Source organism: Tinamus guttatus, unplaced genomic scaffold (assembly GCF_059628265.1).
Source record: "Tinamus guttatus ecotype Peru unplaced genomic scaffold, ASM5962826v1 Tinamus_guttatus_pri_ptg000409l, whole genome shotgun sequence".
Taxonomy (NCBI): Eukaryota; Metazoa; Chordata; class Aves; order Tinamiformes; family Tinamidae; genus Tinamus; species Tinamus guttatus.
In genome coordinates this window covers 393,662-421,293 of record NW_028288943.1, presented here as the reverse complement: position 1 = coordinate 421,293, position 27,632 = coordinate 393,662, and the positions used below count along the sequence as shown (strand labels likewise).

The 27,632-nt window shown below is 40.3% G+C and overlaps 1 protein-coding gene across 1 annotated transcript; it reads left to right on the top strand.

Moving 5' to 3' along the window:
* The first annotated feature begins 434 nt into the window (after nucleotides 1-434).
* ELP2 (elongator acetyltransferase complex subunit 2) lies at nucleotides 435-26,564 on the top strand. The gene is made up of 22 exons (XM_088531358.1): nucleotides 435-566; nucleotides 648-726; nucleotides 1,960-2,045; nucleotides 3,497-3,650; nucleotides 4,758-4,835; nucleotides 6,761-6,825; nucleotides 7,152-7,218; nucleotides 8,354-8,488; nucleotides 9,425-9,520; nucleotides 11,842-11,942; nucleotides 13,785-13,916; nucleotides 14,502-14,651; nucleotides 15,976-16,164; nucleotides 18,333-18,402; nucleotides 19,936-20,031; nucleotides 20,156-20,213; nucleotides 21,833-21,905; nucleotides 22,386-22,572; nucleotides 23,473-23,594; nucleotides 24,066-24,208; nucleotides 24,715-24,828; nucleotides 26,157-26,564. Exons 1-22 carry the CDS (start codon nucleotides 435-437, stop codon nucleotides 26,311-26,313), a joined length of 2,484 nt encoding a protein of 827 aa, XP_088387484.1. The 3' UTR covers nucleotides 26,314-26,564.
* Nucleotides 26,565-27,632: the final 1,068 nt, after the last annotated feature.

The window sequence follows — 27,632 nt, the reverse complement described above, 5'->3', positions numbered from 1 at the left end:
CTACGCAGGCAGAAGAAGCCTTTTCCTGTACAACCCACTGGCGATTCTGATAGGAGGGCACGTTGCTTTTATTAAAAACGAATAAATTTATAAGTTAATAAAAAATACGTATGGGGTTTGTGAGGGGCTGCAATAGCAGCCACTCGCCTGTATTTCGCAATGGCGCCGCACGCGCTTCCCCTCGCGCGGTCGCTTTAATGGCGGCCCCTCCTGTCCCAGTCTCTGCCCGCCTGTCCGCTCCCTTCCCCGCAGCCCTCCAGCTCCTACAGGACGCCCCTAGCACCGCCTTTTCCGGCCTGGGTTTTTATTTTTTTAATTTATTTAATTATTATTTTTTCCTCCTTTTCCTCACGTTTCCTACGTGCGGCGCGCGAGCGCGGTTGCTACGGGGCTTTGCGTGAGGCCTCCGGCCGAAGCTCACGTGGCCGCGGGAAATGGCGGCGCCCGTGGAGGTTTGCCACGCCGCCTGCTGCGCCAACCGGGCGGGTGGCGGGCTCGTGGCGTGGGGCCGGGCGGGCGTCCTCGCCTTCGGCAGCTGCCGCGACGTCCTCCTCTACGAGCCGGCGGTGAGTGGCGGCGGCGGGCGCCGCGGCCGGGGCTGGACGCGGCGCGGGTCTCACGCGTGTCCCTCTCTCGTGCCCGCGCAGGTGCGGCGGGTGCTGGGCGCCCTCCGCGGCCACACGGACCGGGTGAACTGCGTGCGCTGGGCCCGCCGGCGGAGCGGCGGTAAGTGCCGCCGCGGGGAGCCCCGGGCCCGAGCGGGGCGGCGGGCGGTGGTGGCGACGCGCGGGCTCCTCGAGGTGTTGCTGGTCTGAGTCTTGGCCTCGGTTTCCTGGTGGGAATTTTAGTAAACAGCTTCGCGGGAATATAGCCCGTTAAATTTAGCAGAAAAGCGTAACGCATCCTTTAAGTTGGCTGCTCCGGTGGGGCTGGCTGCGCTGGCGCTGAGTAATTTTCATGTTATCCGTCCTTGGTGATGGTGGTGCCTGTGGCTGCAGCGGGCCTGAGGAGCTGCCCTCAGAAGCAGGACTTTATTCAGTGGTCCTCGGGTTGCCTCGTGAGTGCTACCTCATCCAGGCTCCTTGGGACACTTGGGAGCTTTGAGTGTTTCCATCCCGAGGGTGGATGTGTAATTCCTCGTTAATGCCTTCTGGCTTATTAAGCTTGTGAGCTGCGCAAGGGTCATATGCAGGAAGAAATGAGCAAATAATCAAACAAAAAACCTCTGAGATAAAAATGTGAAAAATTGAAAGCCCGATGAAGCTTTTGCCTGATGACAGTTACAACTTTTAAGGTAGCTGGGTGCAGTCCTTTCAAAAGCACTTGTTCTTGCCTTAGGCTTTTAGTGCAGCTCTCTGCTAAAGAAAAACAAAGTATTTATTGGAAAGTTAGTGTAATGTGCTTGTGCCTTGTAATTTTTCTCTGTGTGTGTTTTTCTTCCTCCCCCTTCCCCCCCCCCCCCGCCACCCCTAACTTCGGGGGGGGAGGTGGGGAACTGTAGGAGAAGAGCCCTCCTTAATGACAACTTTCAAATGGTTGCACTAAAATGTTTTCTTCCCTTTCCAACTTTTTTTTTGGTCTTAAAAGATAGTAGAAATTGTTTTCTGGAAACTTGGGAGTTAAATTATTCATGTGAGGTTTAGAACTCTGTTGGATTAGATATATTTCTCTCCATTTTTTTGTTTATTCTTCATATCCTGTAAAAAGACTGCACAAAAGAATAAAGTATTGAATTATCTTCTCAGCTATGTGAAAATCTGTTTGAAAAGGCATATTCTTTATCGTGTTCATATGAAACTCTGAGCTTTCTTGTGATTTTTTTTTTTCCTCATGGTGTTGTCTTAAATTATATTGTTTTCATGTTAAATGATGAAGTAAATGATATAATTTTCATACTATCTCTACTTTGGTGGATACTTTAAAGTTTTTTTTTTTGTTTGTTTGTTTGTTTGTTTTAAGCTGCTGAAACAGAGCTAATTTCTGGTGGATCAGATAAGCAGCTTATTCTTTGGGAGTGGAATGGAATGGGAACATGGAATAATCAGGTAGGCCGAAATAATATCACTTCAGACCTGCTTCTTATTTTTATCTAGTTTCTCAAGTTCCATGAGTAACATCATTTAAGTTGTCAGATTACTTGTTTTATCAGTATTATTTCTTTATTGTTCCTTGACTATTGAACCCCAAAAGTATCTTCTCCAAACGGTGTGTTTTTTAATTCCTGTGCAAACAGAATGTTGATACAGTGTGTGATGATAGTTATTCCTGTTTCTCTTCTACAGCTTTTTCAAATCGGCTTTTCATTAAGAAATTAGCTAACCCTACATCACGTGCATTTGCCTCAAAGATCTTGTATCTCTGTTCTAGTCTTCAGATTTTTTTTTTCATATAATACCTTTTGGTTTTTTACTGCATTGTTCTTTATACTGTGATTTTTTTTCTTTTGAAACTTCTTATGCACTTTTTCATTGTTACTGTATGTCCATTTCTAATGATTTCTGGTCAGTCCATGTAACAATGTTGTTTACACTTCTGATCAGAGTATCTGTGTACTGGTACAAGTTGGAGTATCTCTATTAAGAAAAAAAAAAAGGGGGGGTATGCAATAGTTGAATTTTGTGAAGAGATATAAGGAGATTTTACTAATTTATTATTGATGGTGTAAATATGTAATGGCAGAGATGAAGTATGGCATAATACAAGCCTTCAGAATAAACCAAACCTCGGAAGAAAATTTACTTTAAGAGGAAAAGCAAGCTACTTGGTACTTTGTCTAATTTGCTGTATAACTTCTTAAATCTAACTAGCCGCTGATTTGTGAATAGGAGTATGGTATAGGAAAACCATTTCACAGCCTATCTCAAGGTAGATCAGGCTTCCTGAAAGTTTTTTAAATGTGCACGACTAGTAATGCGCTAGGGGGAAGTGCACCTAGGCTAAAGAATCTTGGGCTTGTTTGACTGGGGAACACACACACGCACACACACGTGAGCCACCTTCCTGGCTGACTTCCACCTGCTGTGAATATTTAAAACAATAAATCAAAATTTATTATTTAAATCTGTCTTTAACCTGTTTTTCCACTAATGTGCTGCCCAGCCTAATGACGATCTTTGGAAAAGAATGAGTAATGTGTACATTTTAACAATGATTCTAAACCAGTGTAAAAGTAAAGTTCTGTTGGTTCAAAGTGATCTGCCAGCTCTTCTTTGAAAGAGATATCAAGAGTATTTGTGCCAAAGCTTGGATAAATGCTAGATTTATTTTTATTTTTTATATTTTTTTACTGCTGTATCCCTCTCCTCTGTTTTTCTTGGAATATGCTGTAGCTTAAGCACATGCTTGGCAGAAGGTCTGCAATCAGAACGTACAATTTATTTTCACTATTTTCACTATTAAATTATTTAAAAACAAGGAAGTTTCTTAAAAATATTCTTGGGTAAGCTATTGGAACTGAATTTTGTTAACTTTGTGTAATTCTTTCTGCCGTACTCAGCTTGTGAGAAGCGTTCCTCTCGAAGGCCACACCGAAGCTGTTTGTGCAGTGGATGCTGTCTACCAGTCAGATGAACCTGACTCACATCTGTTAGTAGCTTCGGCAGCTTCTGACTCTACCGTGAGAATCTGGGCTCGGCGAGGAGGTTCAGAAGGTAAAACTTGTTAATATTAGGGCCAGTATACTACTGGCTTAACATCTAAGTGTAGAAGTGGAGAATGCATATGCACTGGAGCACTTCTGTCTGGCTGAAAACTGACATCTTCTAAAGTGAGGCACTGATTTCTCTTCAGACTTTGGTCCCTCAAGCAGCTGTATGACTGTCTGGAAGCTCTTAAGGTTGTACTAGTTTAATAACTCTGGGTCTAATTAAATTTAATTTTTGATCAATGATTATGTTGTCTGAACTTACTGATGATAGGTTCTTTTAATGTGTTTTCAAAATCCAATAATTTGGACCCTAATTTGCCGCTGGAATATGGGTGCAAAGCTACTCCTCTGTGTGTCTGAAGTGAAATGAATTCATTAAATGATAATGCTGTCCTTAGAAAAATGAGGTTAAATTGGTCATCTGTTTCCTAATGCTGACTTGAGTCCAGTGAAACATGAGATAGTCTTGATCTTCTGTTGAACTGTGCTATTCATGCAGGTGAGTAGCTCTTTGGAATACATAAATAATAACTCGATAATTTAGATCTAGATGCAAAGCGTTAACTTGAGAATTGTTGCCAGCGCAATTCAACTAAAACTAGTTTCCCCATTAGCTGCTGTACGTGAGGATTGTCCCTTGTCCTGCCTACTTTGAAGGAACAGGCTGGACTTGCTGGCCTTCTACAGAATGTTCCCCCGTGCTCTGAAAGGACACCCTCAAGTCCTGGCTTTTCCCTTCTGTCTTGCTGTTGTGTGATAGGACATTTTTAATTCTTCCTCTGTAGGAAGTATATTTTGCTTTCCTGTCTGTTAATCTGATCTTAATGTTTCACCAGTTTAACCACTTATAGAGTCTTAGGGGCATTTGGAGGAAGGGTGACTTTCAGTAGTTCGACATACTAATTGCTTAAAATGAGTTGTACAGTTTCTTTAGTAGCCTTAATACTAGGTTGACAAATAGTGATTTCTAAATCAGCTGGTTTTGAATGGATTTCCATAGGTAGACAAAATGTAACTTTATTATTTTAGGATTATTTTTTCCCTCTAAAAAAACAATATCTCTAAAATAAAATTGAATGGGAGATAAATGCTGTTTGTTCTCATTTTTCAGTTAAATGCATTCAGATATTGCAGTTTGGAAATGGATTTATTATGGATGTTTCCTTATCTTTCTTGCCTGGCAGCAATGGTGAGTATAGCTGCAAACCTTGAATATCAACTTCGGAAAAATAAAACCTACAAAACTCCCAAATCCCCCAAATGTTTTATAAACATTGTAATAGGATTTTCTGTTGACCAACTCCAAAACTTTGGCCTTATGGCCTTTACTTGCTTTTTTTTTCCTCCTGTTTTTAATTCCTAGGGAATCATTGTAAACTACTGCTAATATTTAAATATTTCTGTTGATTGTGTAGCAATTGGAATAATTGCTGATTATAGCAAATGGAGTTTCTCTGTAAGATAGAGGGAATAATAAAAAGAATAATGGAGCTGGAAGTGAATGGGATAGAATGAGGCTACTTGTTTCATGTGCTCAGCTGTGGTACAATTGTTTCGTTCATTTGGATTGAATGGCAATATGACGAGAAAGAATTTGCATGCCTGCATCAAAATTGCAGGCAGAAAAGCAGTGTTCACCTGCTCTTCAATCCTAAATAAATACAAAAAAGTTTGACTGGTGAACAATTTTAGCCTGTATGTTCAGTATGGTTGATATAGTTGTGTATTAATGTCTGTGTTGAGCGTTTTTCCATAGTGAAGCTGCTTTTGAAGCCTGCTACAGATATTTTTCTGTTACAAATATCTAGAAGCTCTTTTTCTTCCTCAACTTAATGTTGTCCTTTCCTATAACCATACTAGCCAGATGCATGCATTTTGTTTGGTTTGTGTTTAAATATTGTTAGTCTTCCATCTATATGAAGGAGTACTGAGCTTGCAATGGAAAAAGTACAGAGGATTCTTGCTGTATTTGGAATTATTCTGTGCACACATTCACTTAAGAACTGTGAAGGGATATGTTCTTTAAGTGTGTGCCTCCAATACAATTATACAGAAGCTTAGTTTCTGTGACTTGTTATAGTTTTTCTATCTCATAAGAACTGTACCAAGGGAACAAAATGCATTGTTTAGAAATAGTAACATCTGCTTTCTGAACATGTGTGGTATCAAAAGTGGTGTTACTTATCAGCAAATACCTTAAACCCTCTCTCTATTCTTCATATACTGGTAGATGGTTGTTGAGATGATGTAGGCAAACTTCTGTTTGAAGTGATATACCTATGCTGCCAGTACAAAAATCAGTATAAAATTCATACTTTGAAGCAGTAGTTTATTTCTTCACTTATGACACTGTACAGAAGAGTTTCTCACTTCAAAACTCCAGAGCACTGCTTCAATTTAACATTGAAATCATGTTGTATGAGAAGTGAATACTCACTTTTTTGCAAATTATCATACTAACCTATAATGCAGATTTTTAAAAACTTCTTAAGACTAGTTGCTTCCAAAACAAACACCTTGAGAAACAACACCCCTTGTTCTGAATACTCAAAACCTCGTGTTGCTTAAACTTGTATTTAAAGCAGTTAATCCTTTGCTTTCCCTTGTTAACTAAAATTATTTATCCAAAATAACACAATGCTCATAGAACTCCAAGAAGAGGTACGTTTGTTTATTTTTTTAGACTAGAATTATTTCAAACCTGATCTAAGAGAAAATGTTTTTATTATACTATTCACTTAGGTTTTGAATACTTATTCCAATATGAGTGACTTGTGCTGTCAGATTGGTAAGAAACAGTTTAGGTTTCAAACCATAACAAACAAACATATATATATATGTGTGTGTGTGTATGTACATAGACACACACACACACATATATATAAAACTTGTATTCTTGAAATACATGTTTATTTTGCATAGTATTAGATGTCTTAAAAGATACAGTATCATGCCATCCAATATATTTGTATCACTATATTTTGTCTCATTTCTGTCATTGTTTGTCACAAATATTAGTTTTTTTTCTTACTTGTTGACATGACCAGGAAGACTCTTTGACTCTATTTTTTTTTCTTTCTTTTTCTTTTTTTTCCCTCCCCCCCTCCTTTCCAGTACCAGTCTTGGCTTGTGGTGGTGATGACTGCAAGATAAATTTGTTTATACAGCAGGATGGTCAGGTAATTAGAGCTTTTGTCTTTTGTTTAGAACAGTGCAAATTTTTTTCTGCTTCCTTTGTGTATTTTTTTTCTTTTTTTATGTGCTACTGATGACGTTTTGAGATTTTTTTCAGTAACTGTTATCTGTCTCTCTAGATAGACATAACTTGAAGAGCATTTGAATTGCTCTTGTTCAAATATTCCACTTGTTTCCTAGATGATGATGATCCTAGTTCATATTGGAGCTGTAAATATAGAAGACTTGCAACTCCAAAGCTAGTTGTCCAAGGCTGTATGTGCTTGGTAATCAAGTATGTTTCTGTGATATAACAGGAACTTTTGTTCAGTTTCAGAGAACATTAACACTCCCTGGCCACGAAGACTGGATAAGAAGTGTTGAGTGGGCAGTGTGTGGTCAGTATGAAAGATCGATAAGGTGGAATAGTGGTTTTAATGACAGTAATGTTTTACTGCTCAAAGGGATTGTTTTGGTGCTCTGTAGCTTCTAAGCAGTTTTGACTGGATTTTTTTATGAGATGGTGATGCAAAGACTATGGTAGTTTCAGTTGAGTAAAGACAAGGTAGTTCCAATTGAAGATGTGCGATTTATTAAAAATAAAGGTGGAACTTTGTGTCTCCTCTTCAAAATATAAGTTATTGAACCTATATGATAATTTTTAGTTCTAGGAATTATGGCTATTTTGAGACTGATGCAAAATACTGTATCTTGTGTTGGCCTACCCCATTTGGTTTTGCCTGGATAAAAACAAGCAGGAAGTTTAGCAGCTTTTTCTTGTGCTGGTGTCTGCAGCCGAATGAAAGACCTGGCTGCTTTAATGAAGCCAGTGGCAGTAGTCTTCTCCCTGATTTTTTAATAAGAATAGTTAACAGATGCTAACTAATGAAATACTGCTTTCAATGGTAAAAAGAAAATTAGAGGAAGGAACCATGGTGATGATACTTAAGAACTCCTTTCCTCTCTTTCTCTCAAGTAACTCATTGTCGATGTCAGAATATGGAGAGTGAGAGCCATAAGTAATAGGGAAGCAAATACAGACATCCTTAATGTTAATATCATGTAAGTGCCTCAAGGGAGGCAGTGAGGAGGATGGCGCTGGCCTCTTTTCACTGATGGCCACTGACAGAACTAGAAGAAACGGCCAGAAACTGAAGCATCAAAAGTTCCACAGGAACTTAAGGAAATATTTCTTATCAGTGAGGGTGCCAGAGCACTGGAACAGGCTGCCCAGAGAGGCTGTGGAGTCTCCTTCTCTGGAGATCTTCAAAACCCGCTTGGACGCAGTCCTGTGCCACGTGCTCTAGGTGACCCTGTGTGTGCAGGGGGGTTGGACTAGATGACCTCTAGAGGTCCCTTCCAACCTTAAGTATTCTGTGATTCCATGATTCTATGATGTGGAAAATCAGGATAGTGTTATAGACAAAAGTTAGAAAGGTGGTAGATTAAACATGGCAATGGGTGACAATGAGGAAAACATGCAAAAGTATGTGTTTCTAACTACTTTTTTTTTTTTTTTTTTTAACCAAACAGGTGAGGAGCTCTTGTTAGTAAGCTGTGCTCAGGATTGTTTGATAAGAATTTGGAAAGTGTGTACAAAATCGAAGCAATTTCCAGAAGATGAAAATTACTCCATAAGACTGAAGGAGAATGTTTTTACCGTTAAAGGTAAGTGGCAGCTGTGAAATACTCTTGTGCAGCTTTTCTAGTGTATTTGTTAATTGTATGAAGACAGTGTGGTTACCATCTAGCTTCTTTTGTTTTTATTGTATTAGAGGAAGCTAAGACCAGCGTGGGTGTATTATTTTTGTGCAGCCATTAAAAAATAGCATCTTTAAAGCAATGCCTATGTGCAGCTAAATGTGAGCTATGAAAAACAGTAAAGCAGAGAGCTTAACATTAATAACAGCATGCATTATTATCCGTATTCCAACTGCAGGTACGCTGTTTGAGGTAAATTTGTCTGTGGGAAGTAAGCTCTTAAACAGTTTTTCTGCAGTTTAACATACCTTGACTTTTCCTTCAAGTTCACTGCTTTAAGAAGTACTAGTAGTGCTTAACCCTTAAAAAGGTGAGAGCATGGATGAGTGTGTGCAGCCTTACTGGGTCAGTTAGCCTCCTGCTTGGGCACTGCAACACCAGAGGCTTGTAGTGTTGGCATAAGGTTAAGTTACTAGGGAGCTTGTGTGGTAAAACATCACACAACTCTTTTTTTTGAATGTGTAAAAAGAGCTCATGGTGATGCTGCAAATCCAGGTTCATTGTTCAAAATATCTTAATGCTTATGGTTACAGTCATTTGGAGGCATAAGTTTGCTTAAGAGTGAGTAGAGGCAATTTGCATGTGTATTTTGAGATTCTTTGAGAAATCTCTAGGAATTCTGTAGTATTTCTCTGAGGCAATAATCTGACATATTACTGCCAATATGGTATGTGAGGCCAGCATCCAAGTAGGTTTTCAGAGCTATACAGTGTTAGCAGGATATTGGTAGGTTATGAAAGCAGCTGATTATATTTTTGAAATATCAGAAATGATCTGTTTTTTTTTTTTTTTCTTTAAGATCAGAATTTTAGAAACAAATGTGTTTTCTCTGTTTTGCGATAGACCCCCTTAAAACATATGCAGTTACCTTGGAGTCTGTGTTGGCTGGTCATGAAAACTGGGTTTATGCAGTTCACTGGCAACCTTCCTTTTTCAAAGGTAAAAAGATACTAAATACCTTAACAGTTGGGGATTGCGTGCATAAAGATTTTGTATCGTGTAGGCATTGTTCACTTGTCCCTGTGGACTATGAAAGGGTTAGAATTCAGCAAATGATGTTTTCTGAGTAAACTGATGTTTTGGCCACATGTACCACAATAGCATGTATTGCTAGCACAGATTCTCTGTGGCTGTGTGATGCTATGTAGTATTCTTGTTTTGTTTTGTGAATGAAAAACTGAGCTACACTGACTTTATTATAACCAATGTGGTGGGATAAAATTCAATTTTGTTCAGTATGTAGTAATAACTCTACTGTTTTGTCTTCATAAATTTGTTTAAAATGTCAGTTCTTTAGAAGGTATGTTTTAACTCAAAAGCCTTGTTTTGCACTAGAAAGGAGCAACATTCAGAAGTTTCATCTTCATTCTTCGATATATTAATTTTATTTTCAATATATTAATTCCTTGAGTATAAGTTTTGGCTAGCTAACGAGTAGTCTTAAAGCACTGATTCAGACTTTTATTGCAAACTTTTTATGTTTTTTAAATTCTGCTTCTTGCCCTAGCCTTCATCTTATTCTTTAAATCCTTAAATACTGGCAGTTCTGTTTGCAGTACTGAATTATGCCTTGGGCAGACGCTCACAAATAAAGGAATTAAAGGAATGAGGCTCTTGATTTGACATGCTCATACTGTGAGAAGGCTTTGTTACATTTGTCTTAGCAAAGCTCCACTTTTTTTTTTTTTTCTTTCTGTTATGTTTTAGTTTTGTGTCAGGTGACTTAACCAGTGCCAGCACAGCTTTGTCAGTGTGTATGCAGTTCTTCAGCAGTATAGTGAAATAAGAATGGCAAAATACCTGTTAAGAAAGGTATGCCACGTGCTTGAGAAGGCTTATTTAATTATTTGTTCTTTTACTTTTTTTTTGAACTTATAAATGCAAGTTTTTGCTCCTTAGACAAAATATAAGTCGGTGTGCAAGCCCTAGAGGGTAACACAGAAAGCCCTGTCCTGTTAGACCGTTAAGCTTTTTCTAAGTGTCTCACATCATGGTTCTGCATACGTGCATTTAGGCAGCTGCTTCTCTCTTTTTAGCTTGCCCAAAGTTGGGTTCCCAGAATAGATACTCCTCTTCAGCAGGCCTAGGCGGATCCGAGAGATGCACTCGGGGCATTGCTTGCTACCTCCAGGGGTGACGATCAGAGACATGGCACTATTAACACAGGTGTTGCTGAGGGGATGCACACCAGCATTCCCATCCTTCTGGGAAGGCTTTTCTGCAGTTCTCCCTGCAATATCTTCGCTGGCTGATGAACCAGCTCCCTCCTCCTGTTCTAGCACTGTGGGACTGTCGCCTGCAGCAGTGCAGCACCACCTCAGAGAGCAGCATCTACTGCGAAGTGCTAGAGCCCGAAGTGCCTTAGAGAGGGTCCAGCATAGGGTCACAAAGATGACTAAGGGACTGGAGCACCTATCGTATGAGGAAAGACTAAGGGAGCTGGGCCTGTTTAGTCTGGAGAAGAGAAGATTGAGAGGGGATCTGATCAATGTGTACAAATACATAAGGGGAGAATGTAGGGAGGATGGGGCCAAACTCTTCTCGGTGGTGGCCAGTGATAGGAAAAGGGGTAATGGGTACAAATTAAAACACAGGAAGCTCCATCTCCATGTGAGGAAGAACTTCTTTACTGTGAGGATGACAGAGCCCTGGAACAGGCTGCCCAGAGAGGCTGTGGAGTCTCCTTCTCTAGAGATCTTCCAAACCCGCCTGGATGCCACCCTGTGCCACGTGCTCTAGGTGTCCCTGCTGGAGCAGGGGTGTTGGACTAGATGATCTCTAGAGGTCCCTTCCAACCTCAACTGTTCTGTGATACCTTGAATCTGACATTTAATTTTGAACAACAGTGAATATTGACATACAGATTATTTTAAACTGTCGACCTGGTGGTAAGTACAGAGATTTTACTGGAGGTAAAGAACTGAACTGTTATGCAGAGCTCTGTGTGAAGCTCTAGCTTTTCCTCCAAGTTACAGCTTTTTTAATATCATTTTGGAGAGAATTAAAGAGTAGAATTTGTTTGTCATCGTGTATATATTTTACCTTTTTCTTTGATATATCATCTTTGGAAAAAAAATACGCCTTCTAATAATAATGCCTGAGTTTTTACAAGACATTTAAAATGTCCAGCACTTAACTGCCACATTTTAAATCTCCAGTGCTCCACAGTTTTGGGGGCATGCCTGGATTTTCAATATCACGGAATTATTTTAGAGAGCGTTGCTGTAGCTTGTGGGGTGATCTTTTCCCTTGTGCTGTAGATGGCAGCATGCAGCAGCCCATGAGAATACTGTCTGCGTCCATGGACAAAACTGTGATCCTGTGGGCACCTGAAGAGGAATCTGGAGTCTGGCTAGAACAGGCAAGTGTCACTGTTTCTCATGAGAGGTGGTGTTTGCATGTTGTTTCCAGCATCATGTGTGTACTAGGGTGAATAGAAGCTTTATAAAGGGCTAGGAAAGAAAGACAAAAATCATTTCTAGCAGAAACTTTCTTTTTGACGCTCTTTTGCGGTTAGAACTATGGCTGTCAAAAAGACGACGTTGTGATGCAGCATAACTGTTATTACTTGTTCCCTTGCTTATCACTGTATCGAGGAGTTGCTTGAGTGTCATTCATGGCTTAGCAGGTCGGGTGCCAGGTAGTAACACTCTGTGCTCTAGTAAGAGCAGGAAGAAATCACGTTAAATTATGTCATTAATATTTATCGGAACGTGTTCTTAAGCCGTTACGACAGAGCAGCTAACACAACGCACAGCCTTGTCGTATTCGTAGTAATTTTGGGAGGGGACTGTAGCATTTTGTTTTTCTTCCATTTGTGCCAAATAGTCCCATTTCACTCTATTTAGAGTAGTGTTACAGATCATCCTAAAAGAAGTAGTACAACCATGTAGTACAGCCATATGTATCTAATGTCTTTTCCTTGACTTGCTTTTCCAAACTGTCCAGAAGTTTCGTGCTATGCCTGTTGTTTGTTGATTTGTGATTTTTTTTCCCTCTCACAAAAAAAAAGGCAGATCCTCTTTTGAGGAAACAGGAAGTAGGATAGTGGGGGGTCTGTGTGTGTGTCTGTGTGTGCTTTTCAACAGAAAAAGGAAACAGTCAGGCTGTCCTACTAGAATTAGTAGATTTTTTTTCCTTAAGGTTGGCACAGAGAGATGCTACTTGATGTACCTGTGCAGTGTTTGGGTGAATTTTCCAAGCCTCAGTTGCGCTGTAAGGCTTTTTGGAGGTTTGTTGCTCCTCCTTTTTACATTCATTTTGTGTTGCTTAGATCTCAGGTGTGTAGCTTACAGTTCACATCAGACATGTCAGCTGCAGTCTTCCTTTTTGCATTGATGGAGACCCATATCAGTAGCCTGCAAGAAAAGAAAGGGAGATAATGCATTCTGTAATGTGTTCTTCATTTATGTTTTAAATCAATATTGTAAGGAAGTAGGCAAGGAGTATGTCCTATTCTCTACCCTTTTCTGTCTTAATGTGTTGAAGAGGAAAACTTCACAGTATCAGTTCACTGCTCAGAGGTGGGGCTAGAATTCTGCTTCTGACATGAAGCAGGTGAATATCATACACACGTGGCACGTTGTCTGGAATTGGTGCTAGCTGACTGGGCATAGCCTCATGCCAAATGGCAACGTGGACTGGTTAACTTCATGTTAATTACAGGTTCGTTTCATTTTGGACTTGAAAGCATTTGTGTAAAACTGAGGGAATTTGGGGAACTTAATGCAAAAGAAATCATGTTCTAGCCTGTCAAACCTTGAAAGAGAAATTTTAACATTTTTTTTAAAATGTAATCAAAACCCTGGAAGAGCATTAAAGGAGCTGTATGGGGATTGTGTGTGAGTGTGTATTTATACATGCGCATGTGCTTAGAGAGACTCAAAGACCAAAATATGACACAAACTATCTGGGATGTGTGGAGTCAGTTGTGTGTGTGTGTTCTTTTTTTTTGTTGTTGTTTTTTCCCCTTCCTTACCCCTGGGTGATTGAGGAAGATCCCTTTCTGAGATGCTTATGAAAGGAAGCCCTGTTAAAGGTACATGTGGCTTTAAGTCCTGTGGTATTTTGGCACTTAAGTCTGCAGTTGTTACATTTCTCCAAGTTCTTGCCTGTAGCTGAACCTTCATTTGGTGACGTTAGGGTAAGTTTGTAAGAGCGGAAGTCATTTTAACGGATATTTCCCTTGTGGTCACTAACTCAGGTGCGGGTAGGAGAAGTCGGCGGCAACACGCTTGGATTTTTTGACTGCCAGTTTAGCCCAGATGGTTCAATGATTGTTGCTCATGCTTTTCACGGAGCGCTGCACCTCTGGAAACAGGCTGCACTGAATAAGGTAAGGTGTTTTTTGGTTTTGTTTCTCTGTTTTTTGTTTCATCCTTCCCACCTTTAACTCTTTTGGGAGGGGTTATAAAATACACTGTATTTTACCACTGTAAAATACCTGTCACTAGAGAAAAGTTCTAAACTTCATAGGAAATACCAAGCATAGCAGGCCAATTTAAAATAAGTGATAGAAATTTACCTTTTCCAAATATAATATTCTGCAGGAGTCTCACCCCCGCCTAGAAGGGAGGCTGTGAAGCCTGTTAGTGGCTTTATGGTTTCAAAGGCAGTCGGCAGAGGAGGCCAGGCTCCCTCCTCCTGCACAGCCCTTCAGAAATGGCAGGTGAGCCAGTAACACAAGTTTCTTGTTTTGAGTAATAAACCATCTTCTACCTGTGACACCACCTGTGTCCATTTGGCCACTCCGGATTCTAGTAACCTACTGTTCTCAAATGTCTACTTGTTTGTTTTTGACTTCCTGATAAAGACATTTGTATTTTGTCACTCGTATTTTGGTAGAATACATCAATCGGTCGATTGAAGTGTGGATTTTTTTATTCTTATTATTATTTGTTTGGTTTTCATTTAAATGTAGAAAGAATGGACTCCAGAAGTTGTGATCTCAGGACATTTTAGCAGTGTAGAGGATGTAAAGTGGGATCCCCAAGGAGAGTTTATCGTCAGTGTTGGTTCTGATCAAACTACTAGAGTCTTCGCTCCCTGGAAGAGAAAGCACGAGGCAGAGGTACGTTGTTCAAAGGCTTTTGTGAGCCTGATGAAGAAACCTTGCCAGTTAGGCCTACTACTCAGGTTTGTTCCAAACTCAGATCTTAAGTTACAGAGAGCTGCTGTATCCTGCTGGTGGAGTGAGGTGAAATGATTTAGGTGGGCAAGGGTAATTTAAAGAATTCTTGTATGTTCAGGATTTGTGCCTCATAGCTAATGCTGCTGTAGAAAAAAAGATCTGAGTTTATTTAGATAATGTAGGCTTTTAATTTTTTTGCAATACTGAGGTTAGCATCTGAAAAATTACAATGTTCTTGCAAGAGAGCGTATCTTGTCTTTTACTATTCTATTTTTTTTTCTTTCTATATTGGAAAATAATGGAGGACTTTAAAAATAAGAGCTTTCATAGTCTCTCTCAAATATCCTGTTCATAGTCTATGGGAAATGTTCATATATAAGATTAATACAATTTTTTAGCAAGCTATTGATAGTTTATAGTCAAGATAACACCTTTCTTTATGTTTGTATAATGTTTACTGCAGCATAAATTCCAACCTCCCTGTAACTTTCTAGGCAGTCTAGTATGGAGATAATCTGATCAAGATTCTGCTCACCATTAACTCAAAAGTGCAGATCACTTTTTTTCCTCCAATTAAAGCATCATGTATAAGTAGTAACAAATGTCAGTTCACTTAATAAATAAACAAATAAATAAGAGTGTTTCTGGACAGCAGACTTTCCTGAAGACATTTGTTCATGCTAGAACAAACTAATTATTAAAAAAGCGGTTTATTTAAATAACTTCATATCTTTGATCATTCTCAGCAAAGAATACTAGCATAGTATGAACGTTCTAATTTCTGGTCAGTTGTTAATTATGATTTTTGCTGGGTATGAACATTTATATTTGAAGTGCAAATATTTATGTTTCAGGAAACTAGAAACAAGGTAGAATATTTGAATGACACCACTTCTGAAAGCACCATGATTTTTCCAGATTCTTTTCCTGTGAGATTTTTTCTGACAGTTTTGGTAAAGTTTCTCTAGAATGATCCTGCTAAAATCTTTGATATAAAGAAGAGAGGAAGGATGAACCTAGCCTGCTGATTATGGTGCTTTTGTACCTGAAAGGCAGCAGGAGAAGGGGAGGTGATAATTGCTACCCTCAGATGTTTTAGAAGGTATTAAGCTGATATATCCTCACCTGCGTCAGCTTTATAAGCATTATTGGATGGTTGCTGTTGCTTGCTGGCTATATGAACATGAAGAATCACTGCTCTTTTTTTTTGCTGCTCAAAAGTTTTGCTGCTTCTCTAGCTCAGAACCACGTTTTGCTCCTTCAGGTAACCTGGCATGAAATCGCGCGGCCCCAGATACACGGTTACGACATGCGCTGCCTGGCCATGGTCGGCCGCTTCCAGTTTGTGTCCGGGGCGGATGAAAAAGTGCTGCGAGTCTTCCGGGCTCCCAGGAATTTTGTAGAGAATTTCAGTAACATCACTGGTATTCCAGTTGGGAAGCTACACTACCGCGTAAGTAATTGAACAGTGCTAAGTGAAGACAGCCAGTAAAAATACTGTCTGATGAAGACATCAGTAAAAATACTCCTTCAGAGAACATCAAATGGATTAAATCCCATAACGATTCTGTAATACTTCTAAAACTTCATATTTTGTTTTCTTTCCCTCCCATTTCTTTTGCTTCTGTGCGTCTTGTTCCATGTGTATTTACACGGTCTTGTCATGTCAAACAGGCCTTCTTTGAAATAAAGCGAAACCTGCCCCCTTGAGATTGCAAAGGATATGGGTAAATTGTAAGAAGTTGTCAGCACGGGTAGAGGGTTGTATGCACCCTAGTGATTTGAAAGCAAACAAAGCTTGAAAATATCCTTCTCAGTTTTAGGGCTGAAGTGGTCTTGTCTAGGTGTAGTTTGTTATTTTTAACTATATGCTTTGAAGTAACAAAGCTGTCAGCATTGTTGTTAGTTTTATGTATAAATATTTATAAACTATACTCGTGCTTTGTTTCCTATTAGCAGTAGAAATTTCCTTGTGAGGCTGTTAGGGCTATATAGCGTACTGAAGATAAGTTGCCTTTCCTACTCTCTGTGTGTGTGTGGTGGTGGTGGTTTTTTTTTTCATTTTATTTAAGATAAAGGCTCTCTTTTTTGCCTACTCTGGGAAAAAAAAAAAAAAAAGATAAGGTTGTAGAACTACTGTCCTTTATTTGCTTCCCCATCTCTTCAGGGTGTAATTCTACTTTTCTTTGCTTTTTACGGGGCAGTCCTTCAGGATAGTTACCTGGGCACAGTGCTTGGCATTTCTGCCCCAAAAGCTGTGTTTCCTGTGCAGCTTCTCAGGCAAGGATTAGCCCTTCCACTTCATCCGTTCATTTTCAATAGCAAGAAGTTACATAAGTGGTTGTTTATTGCCTTAATATCGTGACTCTCTCTAAGCATTTGCATTAATGGCACTGTGCAAATAACATATTTTTGTGCAGGCAGATGTCACTTTTTTTGCTTTTATGTTAAAAAGGCTTCTTAGCTCTTCTGCATGCTATTTTTGATCTGCATCCCAAAGTTTAACAGCGGCTCTGTTTGGAGAGGAAGACTTTATAAGTGCTAAAGATATAACTACTTTTAAGTAGCTTTACTGAAATTGTGAATACCTTTTTTTTTTTTTTTTTAATGTGTGTGAGCTTTCCTTCATTTTTTCTCAATCACCTTCTCAAAAACACTTTAAACTGAAAAGATGATTTTATATTCCAAAAAGAGTGAATAGAATTTTTATTCAGCCCAAATGTATGGGCTTGCATTGTGCCTTGGCTTGTAATGAAGAACTGCTTTTGCCTTAGAGGTCTTAGACTGGTTTGTGTGTGTCGGATGGTTACAAACTTGTGAACAATTAAATAATGCACAATTTAAGCTGTCATCTAAATTATTAATTCCGTAACATAGCCTTTGAACCCTTCAGATACTCTAAGGGTGAGAAGTTACAGCTATTAGATGGTCCTTTTCCATCCCGCACAACTGGCCCCAAGCTCATCTCTTCTGATTTTTGTCTTTTCCCTGGTACCTTTATGGATGTAGGTTTTTGGATTATGTTCTTTCCTCAGTGCTGCTCCAAACACATCCCTGTCACATACTGAAATCATGAGCACAGACTGTCACTTTCCCTTCCCTCTTCAAAACACATCCTCCTTCTCCTCAGCACAGTGCTCTAGGTAATCATCTAATACACACACGTGCGCGCATATATATATATTTATATATACACACACACACACATATATATATCTCCTATAATAAATAAAATGGTGATGAAGGCCTGTGTGTAGGAATGAGGATGCATGCTTTACAGCAGAGAAACTCCTCCTGAATTGAGGAGTTGAGGTCTGGCAAAGGCGGCTTCTGGTTCATGGTGTCTTGTTACTGTTCCCTCCCTGAGGATGTTGTGGACATGGCAGGAGATTTCCAAAGGGCTCCCGCTCACTTCTCTTTCTAGCGAAGTCGCTCTTTATTGTAGAGATTCCATGTGTGCCACCTGCAGGCTAGTTCTATGCAGCAATCTGACCTACCTAACCGCTTTTTCTATTTTATTTTATTTTGATTCTTTCTTTTTTGTATTTTAATTCTTTTTTTTTGTATTTTAATTCTTTTTTTTTAATTATTTTGTATTTTAATTCTTTTATTTTAATTCAGCAAACATCTGACCTTCCAGAAGGTGCAGTTGTGCCAGCTTTGGGCTTGTCCAATAAAGCCATCTTTAAAGGTATGGGTAATGAGAAGTAATTGTGATGATGCTTCATTTAGAAAATTTAAAAATACTAAAAAAAAAAAAAAGCATACGGTAAAACAGTTAGGTCCATCATTGTACCCTTGCATAAAATGCAACTTTAGAAACAAAATTGTGCAAAGTGTTTATGTGGTAGGTAGCACCTAAATACGGTATTTAAAAAAAAAAAGACAAGTGAAAGTGAACATAAATAACCTACTGGTACTAGCAAAGTCGGAACAGTTCTGCAGCTAATGAGGAGCTCCCAGGTGCTGCTTGTGTTTTGCTATGAAGTGTCTGTATCCTCAAACTGCCAAGCCGTTTCCAAGCCCTGCTCACGCTCCCTGCACGCCGGCAGCCCAGCAGAGGCCCGTGGAAGTGGCGCTGCTTCCGAGGGCATCGGTCGCTTGCTCTTTTCCAGCAGGAGCAGCCATAACCTCCTCCAGGCGCGTGACGCTTTGTGAGCATGTTGAGGGAGGAGCAGTAAGGTGCGCAGCAAGCGCTTTGGCTGTGAAGGCTAGGGAGGCGCCTGATGAGTTTCTTGACAAGGTGGTAGGGATCCCACTGTGGGGAGGCCAGGAAGGAGGCATAAACTTTGTGTCTAGAATGACAAACATGTCAGAATTGTATCTGAGGATAGATAATCCTGGAAGTCTCTTATTTATTAAAATCTGTGATAAAATACATTCACAATGGAATCTACAGTTAGGTCGGACCTGCTTTTTTCTGCCTACTTTAATCAGAAGATGTAGCTTCAAACATTCTCTCCAGGATCTTCAATGTCAGTAGAGGAGGTTGTCATACATCCTTTTTTGAGAAAGATGGTTTTTGCCAAAGTATATTTTACAAATTGGTTAAGTACAGCAAAGCTTTCTTTTTTTCTGCTTTTTTGCAAGTCCTTCCACTAGTAGAGGGAACTAAATTCCTGTCTCCTAAAGTATTTTCACACACATAGTTTCTGATTTTGAATGATTTGAGGAGGCGCATTCAGCAGCAGAGTAGAAAAGGTTGGTGTCCAGTTTTCCTTCATCTTCCACCATTCTCCACATTCCATCAGCCTGGATGGCTGCAGGTTGCAGCCCCACAGAACCTGCTCCTGTCTAGAGGGGCCTTCAGGGTCAGTTAGGATTCCAGATAATGTTTGAGAGCAACTTTTACCCACGGCTGTATCTTTTTCTTAAATAATACTTTCAAAACAAAGGGTAGAACTGAATTTTAACTTACAAATTAACGGAGTAATTTCAGTTATTTTAGTATGTTTGTCTAAAGGTAGGGACTGAGCACTTGACAGCTTTGCTGAAATTTGCAAATAGCAGATATGCCTGGGCAAGCCTGACTTTTTATTTGCAGGATATCACTTAAATTTGGAAGATCATTGCTTGTTTGGGAGATTTTTTTTTTTTTATAAAATATAGAAGGGAAGGAAATTTTGAAATTAATAGGTAGTTTTTACTTGTGTAATACTTAATCATGTTTTTCTTCCTGTCAAGTATTTTTTCTCTGGCTAATGAAGTCCTTTAATTTGATTAGAAGATATCGCTCTTCAGCCAGCTGAAGATGAAGAAACGTTTAACACAATTTCCAATCAGTATCCTGAGATTAATTTTCAACCCTTGATCCTTACAGGTATGGGATTTATTTGTGTATTATGAAATAGCAAGTGAGTTTCAGTATGTATTTGGAGCTGAATTTTGCTGATTTTTAAACTAGTTAGCACCACCTGTGAACATGTTGTACAAATATCTTTTAGAACCTCCCCCAGAGGATCACTTGCTGCAGAACACCTTGTGGCCTGAAATTCAAAAGCTGTAAGTTGTGTTTTTTTTGTTTTTTTTTTTTTAAGAAAAAGTTTATATAAATATATATATTTCCAGAAAGCTATTACAGCACGCTACATCCGATCTTGTAAACCTTTTTTTATTGCTTGATCTGTGTACAGTGTATTGCTTGAAAAATAAATATGTAAAAACAGGAAACAATACAGAAAACAGCAGCTGGGGCTGCTTAGTGTTACCAGTCTATCTCACTGATTGCTGCAGGAACAGTGAAGTATGTATTCTTGCCAGGATTCTTCAGCTGAATTTTCTAATGCTCATACTTTCATTGTACCTTCAGGTGCTTCTGTCCTAGAGATCTGTTCAGGGCTCAGATCCCTCACTCTTCCTTGTTCCAAGAGATCAGTAAAGTTTCAAGTCTGCTCTAAGGAATTGCCATGTGCTTTCAGGGCTTTGCTCTGGAATGTAACAGGCCTTTTTTTTTTTTTTTTTTTTGCTGTTGGTTTTTTTGTGGACCAGTGTTGTTAACCCTGTCTTGTTTTCCAAGCTGAAGAAGTCTATCCTGTTTTATTATTCCTTGTGCAGAAATAATAATATAGTCCACGAGTGCAAGGCCGTGAGTAGAAAGGAACAGGTTGCAATATATCAGCACTTAGGGTGGCTGCGAACAGTGTCTATTGCCCTGTCTCGTTGTTCAAGAGTTACAAGAAAAGAAAACAAGAAAAACTAAAAAAGCCAAACTGAGTCGAGCTGAGCTCATCCGAAGTTCATTGAACTTGATTCTTGGAGACTTGCATGTTTCTTAAACATTTCTATACATTTTTAGAAAAGTGAGCTCCATAGTGTAAATCTGACCCTAGAACAGGTTTTCATAGAAAGTTAAATATTTAAAGGTTACAAATAACTTATTTATAATCTGTTTCCCCTCTCACTTCCTCCCCGATGGTGTTTAATTGTTGGGCATCTTTTTCTCTTCGCCCCAGAGCATAAGCACCTCCCTTTTAGCTGGTGTTTGCCCACTGTTTCCAGATTGCATCTCCAGTTTCCTTCTTTATTAATCTGTTTTGTGTAGTAGTTAATTATGTTTGGTGCTTCTGCTTATAGATTGAATCCCAGTCAGAACACGTGAGCTTGAATTCCAGCAGTTTGTGTAAAGACCAGGAGTTACAGGGTCTTCCTCTTCTGACTTGAGTCTTGTCCTCTGGTTCAGAAAAGATTTCTCAGTATTTAACAGAATGGTTTTCTGTGCTGAGTTTCAAATATATGACTCCATGGTTTTGGTGGTGGTGTTGAAACTACCTTACAGAAATTAAGAATATATTAAATAATACTGCTGCTGTGTGCTTTGTGAACTGTTGCTGTGGTTTTGCAGTGCCAGTGCTTTAGGACTCTGAGATGTTGGAGAGGTTGTTTCGTAGACTGTGCCTGCGTGGAAAAATTTATGCAGATGTTTTAAGCAGAATGCAGAACAAACATTATCTGCAGTTATTTAGTGTGTTGTGCAATAACAGTGCTGAAGGAAAATTCCCAGCAGCTTTCTTTCATTTCTACAAAAGGGTTAAAATTAATAATAAGTATCTGCTTTTGTGGTGCTTGATAAGTACCACAAAAATGATTGTGATGTGCTAAATATCTCTTCACGTTTTTTTCAGGTACGGACATGGATATGAAGTTGTTTGTGTTGCCTGCAACAATTCCAATACAGTGATTGCCTCAGCATGTAAGGTAGGAAAAGATGCTAGCACCATCTAGTGAAAAGTGCTCTTGGTTTCCTAGGATGGATAAAGCAGGTGTCAGGGTTTGGTTCAGGCTGAATTCTGGTATATAAGTTAACCAGAAAAAAATTGTCTAAATCACCTTGCAAAGGTGTTTACACAAGGTTTAATATTTCTTAAGGATGTATAATTCACTCAAAGATATTAGGAAGAAAAAATTTATATTTTAAAGTCTAACAAACATTGATACAAAGCATTTTCTTACTATTATATTGTCAATATGAATAAGAAGTTATTAAAATATGTGTGAGATAAACTTGAAACTTGCCAAAGGAAAGCTGACTCACTGCAAGCCAAGCAAACAAACAGGGCCCCTAGTGCCTTGTTGGAATTTCTGGTATTTGTATTTGCTTTCTTTAATTCTCCCTGGAACTTTTGATACTCGTATTTGCTTTCTTTAATTCTAACTGGTGTTACTGCATCAATACAGGCTTCCAAAAAAGAACATGCAGCTATTATTTTGTGGAGCACTGCTTCTTGGAAGAAACTGCAGAGTTTGACATTTCACAACCTGACTGTTACTCAGCTGGCGTTTTCTCCCAATGACAAACTTTTATTAGCTGTTTCTAGAGACAGGAACTGGTCACTGTGGAAGAAACAAGACTCATCAGAGTCAGGTAGGATATGTGAAATGGTTACGCATATTTGAAGCCTTCTAGACTCGCCACAGTACTACTTTTTATTAGAAGTTCAGTACGCTGATGGTCTATAGGGAAGCCACAAAACGACTTAAAAAGTAGAAAAGTCTTTAATAATGTCTGCAGTGCCGTTTAAACGAGGATGACAAGTCTGCCCCTCGCTGAGGCGCTCTTCTGCTCAACGACCGCTTTGCGTTGGCTGCGGTGACGCGCGTGTGGCAGCGCGGTGCCCGCGCTCGGCGCAGCCGCGGCGAGCAGGCGGAAGCGGTGCCGCAGCGCCGTGGCCGCGCAGGGCTGCCGTGCTGCCGCTCGCGCTCCCAGCCTCCCCGCAGGATCGGCCGCCGTCCTCGGTGTGCCTTTCTCGTAATCCTTCGGAGCTGATGGATTTGACTGCGAATGCCTCTGGGTGGAAAAGAGCAGACAGTAAAGATTCAGTTGACTTTCTCATCACAGCTTTCTGCCTTGGAAAATCAGAAAGTGCTTGCTGCTGAGCATGTTAATGCTCATGGGTGGGGTATGTGCACATGTGGTAAAAACTGCACCATACTCTTAAAAGCTTTAATAGAATATTAGCATCCTCTGCTTAGAGTTTGTGTCTTTTGAAACATGTAAAAGAAAAAACTGTTGCCGTAGTTTTAGTGCTGCCCACATTGACTGGTGTGATTTGGAACAAGTGCTAATTATGCTCATAGGGAAGTGGGAAGTGTTGGGGGTGGAGGGGGAAGCTGCTGTGTCTTCCCAACTCGTTTAAAGATAAATCCATTACTGCTGGAGTTTAGTTGCAGGATTTTGAGTACTGTCTTTCTTACACACAGTACTGTGTGTAAATATATGTAAAGGAACTGAAGCAAGGATCTTTCTCTGCATATTATATTTCAGGACCTGTTTTCTGTTTCTGTGCGTCCACAAACAAAAACACAGCTCTTCACAGTCGAATCATTTGGTCTTGTGACTGGACACCGGATAGCAAGTATTTTATTACTGGCAGTAGGGACAAAAAGGTAATTAATAAAGCCTAACATAATTAAGAAATAGTTTAAAATGTATTTTAGGCTAGCAGGTGCTGTGTACTTCTGGAAATAGGATCAGTAAATAAATAAAAACAATATTGTGTGTATTTCCATAGAAATGAATCAGACTTTTCCCTACTCCAAGTAAAGGGGTCTGTCAAGTACACTCCCTTCTTACGATGAGCACGTCACACAACTCTTTAGGCGTCTCTTTAAGTGGGGTTTTTTTTGTTTGTTTGATTTGGATTAATAATGGAGGCTATGCTTGTTGTCAGTATATTTAGTTCCCTGAGCCAGTCTGTTTAAAGAATTGAACTTCTGTAGAGAGAATTTTTTGGCTACTTTAGGGGTCAGCAACTTCATTCTGTGCTTCGGGGGTGTTGTAATTAAGGCGTTCCCGACATTTTCATTAAGTGCAAAAAGATGAAAGTGAACATTTCTCGATGATTCCTTTTCCAACAGGTCATTATCTGGGGCCAGTGCGACTCGCCTGAGACGAGCGAAGTGACGGCGCTGGACGCGGTGCGGCCTCGCTCCACGGCGCTGGACGCCGGCGAGTCGGTCATGGCAGTGAGCGTGGGCCGCGTGCTGGCGCCCGGCGGCAGGTACGGCCGTCTCCTGTAACACAGCTCTGGCTGCGTTAATACAGAGATTAGTGGGTTTTTTCCTCCACTTGAGTCAGTTTTGGTGACTTAATCTACTTTGTCAAAAATTACTTAAAATCTACTTGTCAGATATCTTGGCTCTTCTTTAATTGAATTCACCCGTTTTCTTTCCTGTCTTTCTGTTGCCCCTTACAGTGATGAGGTGGGGGGGGTGAGTGGGCAAGTGCACCTACAGCACATTTGTTTTCCCATCAACATCAGCTGGTCTGATGCGCTAATATCCCTCCTTACGAGCACTTTTTTTTTTTTTTTTATATGCAGATATATTTTGCAGCTTTCTGGTTTGCTTTTTTAGGAAGAAACTTTGTTTAAAATCTCTGTTTCTTGGTAAAAAAGTAAATACTTATGTGAAGCTGCCACACAAAGGTTTAGAGCAGTGGCTCTTTCCAGCTTCCTTTAAGCTGCTTTTTTAACCTATTCAGCTAATGTGTTTGCCCTCTTGACAGATACATCATTGCAATAGGCTTAGAGAGCGGGATGATTAATTTGCACACGTGGAAGCAGAGTGGGCAGGAACCAGCGTCGGAGGATTGGAGCAAGTGTGTCCAAATGGATAACAGGTATTTCGTGGGAAGGGTGCTGAAGCAAGGGAACACCTTCCTAAGACAGTTCTGGAATTCGGGTTTTACAGTATAAAGGGATTACAGGTTGCATTTGTATACTAAGTTTGCCATACTTTTTGGAAAATGTCATCCCTGATCCCTCTAAGCAAAACATGGAACTTAAGGATTCTAAATAATATTTTAAGAAGTAAAACAGAAGATGGGGGCAGGGGTGGGAGGAGGTGTAAAACCATAAGATGCTTCACAATGTGTAAAAAAAATTTTGACAGGTTATTCACTTCTTTGGCTTACAGAGTGTGCGTGTGCACTGGTGGGGAGGGGTTTGTTTTATTTTTAGAAACTTTATTATCCTTAGGCATTAGAAATGATAGAAATCGAAGGGAGAAGGCCTTACTCTCTAAATATATCAGTAAATAAGTGAGGGCTGGCGAGAGCATGTGAGCATTTTGGGCTGCACATCAGAAAATCTTCTGCAGCTGCTTCTAGCAGAAACCAAGAGAATGAGATTTTTCTCATCACATTGTAGCTCTGCTATTTGCACGCTTGATTTCTGCAGGACAGAAGAATAGAGGGAATCACAGAAAAACACTCATTAGAGATTGGTGTCTTATCACCAAGCAATATAGCTGGTGCTCTACTTCTTCCTTTGTCAAAAAAGTGCTCTCTGCTTGCAAGAATTGTCAGCAAAGAGACTTTAAGGCAACATACTAAGCACCTGTGTGGATCTCTGCTCAGCAATAGTGAAAGGAGGGTTGGACTAGATGATTGAACAGGGGGGTTGAACTAGATGATCTCTAGAGGTTCCTTCCAACCTTAACCATTCTGTGATTCTGTGAATGACAAGTTGCACGCACTGGAGATGGAATAAGAGCTAGAGAAACTAGTATCTCTGTGGAGATGCTTCTGGTATTTCTCTTTGAAATATGTTTCATAGACTCTTCTCTTACACACTTGCATTGATAGTACCAGGAATGAAAGATGATGGTAACTTTTGCCTGTATGTGCTTGAACAGATGTCAAATTACAGGAAGTCTCTGGCAAGAAGCCAGTTGTCATACTCGGCAATTGAGATGTCAGACCTGCAACATGAAACCAGTAGCTGTTTAAGTTATTGATGAGCAGAAGATCGTGTTTTTGTTTAAGTTCCTGCTTATTTTAGGAAGTTAATACCTGCTGCTTATCACAAGTCAGGGTGGGTGGGGGTGTGTGTGTGTGTTGATAATGTTGACAGGAAAATGTCCATTACGTAGACGACGGTGTTCATGCCCCCGTGTCCAGCTGTGCTTGGGGCTTGGCAGTTACGTGTGGGTTTCCTTTTACTGCAGCCAAAGCCACGCTCTTGCTGTGAAGCGTCTGTGCTGGAGACCCCGGGAGGGCAGAGCTGGACATGACGACCACGACAGCAGCAAGTGGTTGCAGCTTGCAAGTTGTGGTGCTGATCACTGCGTTAAGATATTCAATGTCAACAGATCTGCTTTTTAAGCAATGGCAGTGACAGGCCTGCCTGAGCAGCATGAGTTCACACCATTGTATTTCAGCTGTTTAACTGTACTGACTTGGTTGTGCAAAGTCAGACACAGTGAGTGAAACGGAACTTGCTAACGTGACTTGTGTGGCAGTTTGAAACGCTTTCCTAATCCTGCAGTTCCAGGAAATTGAAGTATTTTGTATGTTTTGGTTGGTGAACATGCTGGAGCTCAGCAGTGTGTGTGGGGAGGTGCTAAATGTTTCATTGTGTAGGAGGATAATGAGAGAGTTCAGTTCACTGTGACTCTGGGGGTATGTGGGAAAACACCAGTACTTGTGTGGGGGGTTTTTCTATCTGTCTGTCTTCCAACATGGAAGTAAAAGACTATTAATAGTAAGAAGACTAACGGCATTTTTACCAATCATCATCTTAAGACAGAACAAAGAAAGAAGTCCTGAACTTTGGATGAACATTTCAACTCCTGTCTGGCTATCCAGGAATTCAAACAGGATAGAACTGCCTAAAAATTGTAGGAATTTCTTGTGCAAAATGACATTTTCTTTGTTCTTTACCTTGGAAGTATAGTCAATCAAGACAATGTTAGATAACAACTGTACCAGCCAAAGAAATGTAGGTAGGTACCTATGTGGTGGGTGGCATGAAACTAAGTAGCCCAAGACAGCACTTGTTTGTGATGTTATTACGAAAGGGTTGGGGGTTGGCTTCAGTTAAGGCTGAGGATGGGGCATGGTCTTGGGGAGTGGAGGTTCTTTCCTACCCTCTGTTTCTGCCTCTGAAGGCCCTGAAGAGATGCAGCGCTCTTCTAATTTATGTCTAAAACATGTTCTCTAAAGCCCTTTAGAGAGCTGCATGAGCTCTTTGGAGCCCAGAGGGTGATGATCAGCGGTGCCGAGTCTAGTTGGAGGCCTGTAGTTAGTGGTGTCTCCCAGGGGTTAGTCCTCGGTCCAGTCCTGGTCAATTTATTCATCAATGACCTGGATGAAGGCACAGAGTGCTCCCTCAGCAAGTTTGCTGATGATACAAAACTGGAAGGAGTAGCCGATACTCCAGAGGGCTGCGCTGCCATCCAGAGGGACCTGGACAGACTGGACAACTGGGCAGTGAAAAACCTCATGCAATTCAACAAGGCCAAGTGCAAGGTCCTGCACCTGGGGAGGAATAACCCCAGACACCAGTACAGGCTGGGGACCGACCTTCTGGAGAGCAGCTCTGCAGAGAAAGACCTGGGTGTCATGGTGGATGACAAGTTGACCATGAGGCAGCAGTGTGCCCTCGTGGCCAAGAAGGCCAATGGGATCCTTGGGTGCATTAA

What these genes read in the sequence shown, in the direction of transcription:
- ELP2 (XM_088531358.1), top strand. Translation starts at nt 435, where the DNA reads ATGGCGGCGCCCGTGGAGGTTTGCCACGCCGCCTGCTGCGCCAACCGG. An exon ending in GCAACCTTCCTTTTTCAAAG is followed by an intron (nt 9,521 to 11,841) that starts GTAAAAAGATAC and finishes CTTGTGCTGTAG; the next exon opens with ATGGCAGCATGCAGCAGCCC. An exon ending in AGAGAAAGCACGAGGCAGAG is followed by an intron (nt 14,652 to 15,975) that starts GTACGTTGTTCA and finishes TTGCTCCTTCAG; the next exon opens with GTAACCTGGCATGAAATCGC.